Source organism: Priapulus caudatus, unplaced genomic scaffold (genome assembly GCF_000485595.1).
Source record: "Priapulus caudatus unplaced genomic scaffold, Priapulus_caudatus-5.0.1 Scaffold23, whole genome shotgun sequence".
NCBI classification, from domain to species: Eukaryota; Metazoa; Priapulida; class Priapulimorpha; order Priapulimorphida; family Priapulidae; genus Priapulus; species Priapulus caudatus.
In genome coordinates, this window is record NW_014577084.1 from 543149 (window position 1) to 550912 (window position 7764).

The 7764-nt window shown below is 42.4% G+C and overlaps 1 protein-coding gene across 1 annotated transcript in view; it reads left to right on the forward strand.

Annotated features, from left to right (window-relative positions):
• The window catches only part of LOC106813155 (tetratricopeptide repeat protein 7B-like), a 90797-nt gene that overhangs the window by 11466 nt on the left and 71567 nt on the right, over positions 1–7764 (forward strand). The window contains exons 12-16 of the mRNA XM_014817223.1: positions 3333–3566; positions 3899–4015; positions 4464–4491; positions 6246–6259; positions 7198–7226. Coding sequence (XP_014672709.1) covers positions 3333–3566; positions 3899–4015; positions 4464–4491; positions 6246–6259; positions 7198–7226 — 422 coding nt within the window. The remainder of the gene's footprint in view (positions 1–3332; positions 3567–3898; positions 4016–4463; positions 4492–6245; positions 6260–7197; positions 7227–7764) is intronic.

Below are 7764 nucleotides of genomic sequence, written 5' to 3' on the forward strand. Positions count from 1 at the left end.
ATTTTATAATATTGTGTTTTAGATTCTTTGTTACAGTAATTTGACTGGAATATTTTATTACTTTTATTTGAGCGATAATCGAAAACCATAATGGCGATCATTTAGGCGTAGCGCCATCTCTCGCCACATTTCAGACTTTCAGATCTGAAACATTTATTTTTGCATCAAAACTAACCCTGAAACAAAACAGTAAAATTTATATTAGTATAAAACATGAATAAGGACATTTGATCACATTTCGGTCTGTCATAAATGAAAACACTTACAAATTTTAATATTCATCTCCCTCTTCTATCACACCCAAGGTGAGCTATAGTGTCATTGACACTTTCATTAAGATTGATTCCCTACGTGTCTATGTAGGTTATCCAAAGAGCCTGCTGAGAGAGCATATAGTGATGTCAGGACTGTTCACTATGGCCAAGATGGAGTGGATGGAGAGTCAAGTAGGCATTACTATAATTATTTATAAATAAAAAAATACCACATCATATCCTAGTTACTGCATAAATGTAACACAGAAAAAAGATAATCCAAGAGAAAAATGAGGTGATGCAAGAGAGAAACGTGAACCTCTACAAATCCTCGGTCTAATGTATATGCATCTTTTTTTCGACCCCTACAGTGATATAATCAGGGATGAGAATCTTCCGCGGATCCGCGGAAATCGCGGATTTCACAGTCCCAGGGGGTCGATTTTTTGTGAAAGTCTAAATCTGTTGAGAGAAAATTTTAGGGGGGTTAGAATGTACAAATTTTCATTTTACAGTCCAACAGTTACCTCATTTAATAACATTGTAATATAGTTCGCTTTACAATATAAACACGGCTTAGTTCACTGTTTGAGATTGTTCAGACGTTGGCCATGTGTGTGCGTGTTATTTGACGCTGTAAGGGTGGTTGTGTATGTGTGCCGCGCGTGCTACGCTTGGCCGGATATAGTACGCGATCGATCGATCGTGTACATCAAAAGCCACCGCGTCACGGTGACCTTGAAGCTCGTTTTATGACAGAGCTGGCCCAGGCTCTCTGCGACTGTTTCACGTGGTAGGACAACGTAGGTACGAACTGTTTCCTTTCTCGCCAACGAAGTTCTGCTTTTAATTTCATATTACATAACCATAAAGGTGGTGTCGCGAGCTGCTCTTTCGGTGACCTTTGAAAACGACAAAAAAATTAATGTCGCGCGATCGCGCCCTAGCTCCTAGGGTGTTAGGAATATCTATATCGTGCGAGCAAGGGAGGATTTTTGGCAACCTTTGGCCGTAGCAAATAAAGCGTTTCCTTTCCTGATGTCTGATCACTGTGGCCTGATCACAGACTTGCCTTGGCAGCAGGACAAGCTGCTAAAGTTGTTCAATATGATAAATATCTACTGTAGTGACCAGAAACAAATTTGAAACTGCTGGACAATGAAAACATCTTATATTATATAAAGGTTAGCCTTTGGGGACAGTGTGGAAGTTGTACATTAAAATAATTTTGTTTGCCAGAATGTAAGTAAATTTTGTATTGATTATTAATTCTAGTGTTATGATTAATGACAGTGCAAGTATATACCTCCTGCAGTGTACTGTAATATGCTCTGTAACATATTCTGTTCTGTATGTGTTCCTAATGCAATTTTAATGCCTGTAAGTTGTGAAAATTCAAAAACTTCCTGAACCCCTGACCAGGGCTTTGCCCTGGACTGACCGGCCCCAGCTACCCCCCCCGCTGGACCCCGGCTATTGTCACTTTTCAGCTGAAAACACAAGTTGTCATTCCCATCCCTGTATAATAGTGTTGATGCATGAAACATTACAAACAGCAATCCCTGTATATTTAGCATGTCACTGTGTATCTAACGAACGTGTGCAGTGCAAAAGGTTGTATTCTGCTGGTGTTCAGAAACTGACAGATCGTATATTTGGCAGCAGCTAATTAAATTTAGTTAATAATAACAATCTGTTATTCTGTGCAGTTGTGGGATCTGTGCGATCAGTAGCAGCCTCAAGAGTGGAGCATGCACTTTCAGAGGTTGCATCTTCTATGACCAGCTATACTCCGAAATCAGGGCCACACAAATACTGGATGACACAAACTCGCATCTGGTTGCAACTCGGTATGTTAGATAGCTATACGAGATGTACATTGCTACAAAGATTTTTGCCAGGCATCGAGTTTTTAAAGGAACAATTTTCATATGTTACCACCAGATTTAATCAGTTAGTGCAGTGGTTCCCAACCGTTTCACCACCAAGGACCCCTTTTATTTAAATTAATTTTCCCACAAACCCTAGGTTTTTGAAAGGTCAGTCTACTCAACAAGCCAATTTTATTAACAAGCAACATAAACAGTTTCCCCAGTTTCCATGGAGAATGTTGCCATACTGAGTTGATAATATTACAGCCAAAAGCAACGAAACATTACATTTTGAAATAAAAATTTATTGAAATAAAAATTATTGAAAAAATAATTGAAATATATTATTGAAATAAAAATTAATTTTTGAAATAAAAGTTTATCTTTAGCAGTCTTATCATGAGTAATTATACCTTTTACGCTGGAACCTCTTGAAATTTTGAACTTACCTCACAGACCCCCCCCCCCTAGTACTACCTTTGCGGACCACCAGGGGTCCGGGGACCCCAGGTTGGGAACCACTGAGCTAGTGTGTTGTTGGTTGGCAGTATATAGATGTTTATAATTATATTTTATTTATTGTCGTTTTATTTATTTAAATGTTGTGACTGTTTGTAGAACTACAAAGATGTCATGAAACAGCCAGGTAACGCAATTATTATTATTTTCAACAAGAGGTGGCAGCACAATGTTGCATTTCAGCAAAGAGCGTTAAAGATTGTAGTAAGAGTACCAAATTTGGGCATGTGACATCAATTATCAGCGCTCCAAGTGGTGACGGAAACCGATAGCCGAAATGCTTAGAGGCGTGTAGGTTGCTGACTGATGTGGATTCGAGGCGCTGTGATGCCTGTGGGAGGGGAGGTTTTACGAGCCAATATCTCAGCCTAGGAGTATTGTATTGACAAGCGGTTGGTCTTGTTTTAGAGAGCAAAGAATTCTGCTTAATGCAGTACCATAAAATTATTCTAGAATCGCAGGCAAAGTAGAATAATCATGTCGTGAAATAGCACTATTTTCCCGTTTTTTCGTTGTTCACTCTAGGTATTATTAGCTCTTGATATATATGGTGTGCAGTATTTCGGGAAAGTTGCATTAAGTCCACTGATGAATTTTGTTTAAATATACATAATTTCGATAAGTTTAGCGTAGTCAATAAATGCTAGGATATTTTTGTGACTAATATCTTGTGTGTATATGTTGTCAGAGCACAGGCACTAGATCCAGACGACCCACTCTGTGAGTTCTATATTGCGCTTCAGCATGCTATAGCCCGGCAGGTGCCTCTAGCACTTGAACATGTCAAGAAGGCTCTAGATCTCTGTAGTGAACACAAACACTCGCTTCAACTTCTTGCCATGCTGCTCTCTGCAAACAAACAATACCGGAAGGCATTGCAGATCATTGAGCTGGCCCTCAACAACTACCCAGATGATGTCAAGTGAGTATGCATCAGTTAGTGATATCGTGGGACATCTGAGAAGATGTTAAAGGTTACGAAGAAACCTTGTGTGAGGTAATCTAGGATATAGCAGGGCCAGAGTTTGAATGCCTTCAACCATAGACTCTAGTTTAACTGTTGCTAAACGTTTGCATAACATATGATTTCGATGAGTTTGGTGGCGGGGGCACTTTGAAGTGAAACGTCGAAGACGTCCAAAGAAAAAATTCAAAATTTAACATTGAATTTTTTTCAAATATCCATATGTAAAAGTCCCTATCGATGCCAATGTTTTTTTGTCATGAATGATGTGTGGATGTCTGGTTTTACAGCCTACTGTTTGTAAAGGTGAGGCTACAGGAGCTATGCCTCGGCACTGATGAAGCCGTTCTCACCTGTAAACAGATGCTGCATAAGTGGAAGACAGATTTCGAGGAGGAAATGCTAAGGTATTGTGCTGCAACTAATAACCAGCAAAAGTGTCTACACCCTGGCAATATAACTTTGGCAGTTCACACACTGCATAAGGCTATTAACTTGGATTAAAAACGGTTCCTGGATGTCACAATTTGTTTTTATACATACATCCTGAATAATTTGTTGTTAATGAACTGGATTTTAGTGTGTCAGCAAGTCATATATTATTGTAATAATATAATTGATAACTGTTTCTGTGTTGAACATGTTGTGTTAATTGTTGATGAAACTGCAGAAATATGTGTATTCAATAACTGTATATATATCCCTTCCATTTTTAACTCGCCTTGACATTGTCAAGATGAGCTATTGCCATGGGGCATCGTCCGTCGTACGTCCGTCCGTCCGTCCGTCAACATTTGGCTACGGTCAACGATGACTCAAGAACCGTTCGACCCACATGTTTCAAATTGCATGCAGTTGTTACTCCTATGGGAGAGGTTTGAACGTCCTATTTTGGCGCACGCCAGTCGACCTACTTTCGAGCCACGTCCACTTTTTGGCAAAAATGGAAAGGGCCATAAGTCAGTTCAGGTTCAATGGATTTTGCTCATTTCTGGTATGTGAATGAATGAGGACTGGCTCCAAAACATATCACACAGGTTTTGATTTTTTTATTATTATGCAAATTAGGTAGATTTTGGCAATTTCACTATGCATTTCAGTGTCTGCCTACGGTCAACGATAACGCAAGAACCGTTTGACCCACATGTTTCAAATTGCATGCAGTTGTTACTCCTATGGGAGAGGTTTGAACGTCCTATTTTGGAGCACGCCAGTCAACCCACTCTCGAGTCACGCCCACTTTTTGGCAAAAATGGACATGGCCATAAGTCAGTTCAGGTTCAACGGATTTTGCTCCGACGAGATGTAACATATAGTTCGCTTTACATATATAAACACGGCTTATGTTCACTGTTTTGAGATTGTCAGACGTTGGCCATGTGTGCGTTTCGTCTTGGACGGCTCGTAGAGTCTGTGTGTGCTCCGGTATGTGTGCCGCCGCCCTGGCTCTACGTGGCGCGCGCCGGTGGCCGACCCGCATAGTCAGCGTCAGCCCCGCCCGCGCGAGTCCGATCGACCGCGCCGCGTGCTTACGAGTCAAGAGCCACCGCACCGTCACCGTGGACCTTGAAGCGTCGTTTTCATTGAAGTAAGTGGCACCCGCCCCACCAGGCCTGCCCAGTCGATGTTCACCCCCTGGGGGGACGGGCCGCTGGTAGGACAACGGGGTAGGGGCTACGGGAACTCGTCGCTCCGGCTCCGGTTCTGCGCTGCCGCCAAAAACCCGAAGTCTCCTGCTATTATGAATCCCATACTGCAGATCCCATTAAGCGACTAAAAGGTGGTGTGCGCGCGAGCTGTGCCTTTGTACCCTTGAAAACGATAAATAAAATTACTGTCGCGCGGATCGCGCCCCTAGCTCTGAGGGTGTTAGAATATTATATCGTAGCGATGCAAGGAGGATTTTTGGGCAACGCTTTGGCGTAGCAATAAAGCATTTCCTTTCCTGAGTCTGATCACTGTGGGCCCTGGATCACAGACTTGCCTGTGGGCAGCAGGTACAGAGCTGCTAAGTCTGTTCAATATTGATAAAAATCTACTGTAGGTGACCGAGAAACAATTTGAAACTGCCGTGGGACAATGAACAGTCTATATTATATAGCTTATCCTTTGGACGTGTGGAAGTCGTACATGTAGAAAGTAATTGGTGTTGTGCAGAAGGTGTAAGTAAATTTTTGTATTGATTCATCGTAATTCTAGTGTATGATCAGATGACAGTGCAAGGATATACTCCCGGTGCAGTGTACTGTAGACGTAGTGCTCTGTACAATTCTGTGTCTGTAATGGTGCTCTGCCCTAATCGGGCACACTTTCTATGTGCCTTAACGTTCGTGAAACAATCAACAAAACTCTCTGTCCTGAACCGCGAGCGTGCCCTGACAGTGTGAGGGCTTTGCCCTGGACCTGAGACCGCCGGCCCGCGTCGCTAGCCTGCCCCGCTCCCCCGCTGGGAACGCCCGGTCTATTTCCAAGCCTGCAAACAGCCCAAGCTTGTTCCATTCCCATTCCTGTAATAAGTAGTGGTTTGATGGCATCGGACAACATACACAGCAATCCTGTATTATTTAGCAAGTGGTCACAATGTGTATGCTAACGAACGTGTGGCAGTGCAAAAGGTTGTATTCTGCTGTGTTCTAGAAACTGAGAGATCGGTATATTTGGCAGCAGCTAATTAAATTTAGTTTAATTAATAACAGGATCTGTTATTCTTGCTGTCAGTTGTGGATCTGTGCGATCAGTAGCAGCCTCAAGAGTGGAGCATTGCACCTTTCAGGAGGTTGCCAAGTCTTCTAGTGACCAGCTATACTCGCGAAATCAGGGCCACCAGGGAGAATACTGGTGGGGGATGGACACCCAGGAACTCGCTCTTGTGGCTTGGCAACTTCGTGATGTTAGATGTAGCTATATCGAGATGTGAACATTGCTGACACAAGATTTGCCAGGCATCGAGTTTGTATAACGGAACAATTTCATGATGTTACCGCGGCGGACAGATTAATGCAGTAGTGCAGTGGTCCCACGCGTTCAAGCCACCGAAAGACCCCTTTTTATTTAAATTCAATTTGTCACCACGAACCCTAGGGTCTTTTGAAAGGTCAGTCTAGCTCAACAAGCCGGCAATTTTATTAACGAAGCGAACATAAAGCCAGTTTCCCCGAGTTTCAGTGGAGAATCGGTTGCAGTACGCTGAGTTATAAGTATTACAGGCCAAAGCAACGAACATTACGATGTTTGAAATAAAATTTAATTGAATATAAGAAATTGGTTGGAAACAAAGTAATGTGAGAGATATATTGTTGGAAGACTAAAAATAAGAGTTTTTGAAATAAATGTTTATATCGTTGCCGTCTTAGTCGTGAGCTAATTATACCGTTTTACGCTGCGGAATCCTCTTGAAATTTTGGAACTTAACCTCAGCAGACCGCGCCCCCCTAGTACTACGTTTGCGGACGGCACAGGGTCCGGGGACCCAGGGTTGGAGCCACTGAGCTAGTTGTGTTGTTGTTGGCAGTATAGTAGATGTTTATAGAATTATATCTTTGAGTTAATTGTCGTTTTATTTTACTTTAAATGTTGTGACTGTTTGTAGAACTACACAAGATGTCATTGAAACAGCCAGTACGCAATTATTAGTTATTTTCAACTAAGAGGTGTGGCAGCATCAGATGTTGCATTTGCAGGCAAGAGCCGGTTAAAGGGGGATCGTGGTGACGTCTAGGTTTCTAGGGTGTGATGTTTCAGTCGTAACTTGGTTAAAACTTAGTGGCTGACATAAAAAGTTTCATGGTTGCAACTCGACTGCATTAGAAATATTACTTAAAAAGATGCGTTTTAAAAACGTGAACCGGGACCTACCAGGTTTGATTGACAGCGGGGACGCGGTGGGCCGGCGCACTGCAAGGAGCGCACTCGGACGATCTGATAAGTTCTGGTGCCAAAACCCACTTCAGTCGACAGAGGCTAGCGAGACCCGGGAGCGTGTTTCTATTTAGTAATTAGAAGAGGCAGGAAGAACTGTTGTAAGTATCGTTCTAATACGACAGCATGTTAGGTTATGAATATGAATTGCACTTTGTGGACGTTTAGGCCCTCGGTCTGTAACGTCCAAAATAAATTGCAGAGGATACGGCAACTTTCTTCAAGGGTGGGGGGACAG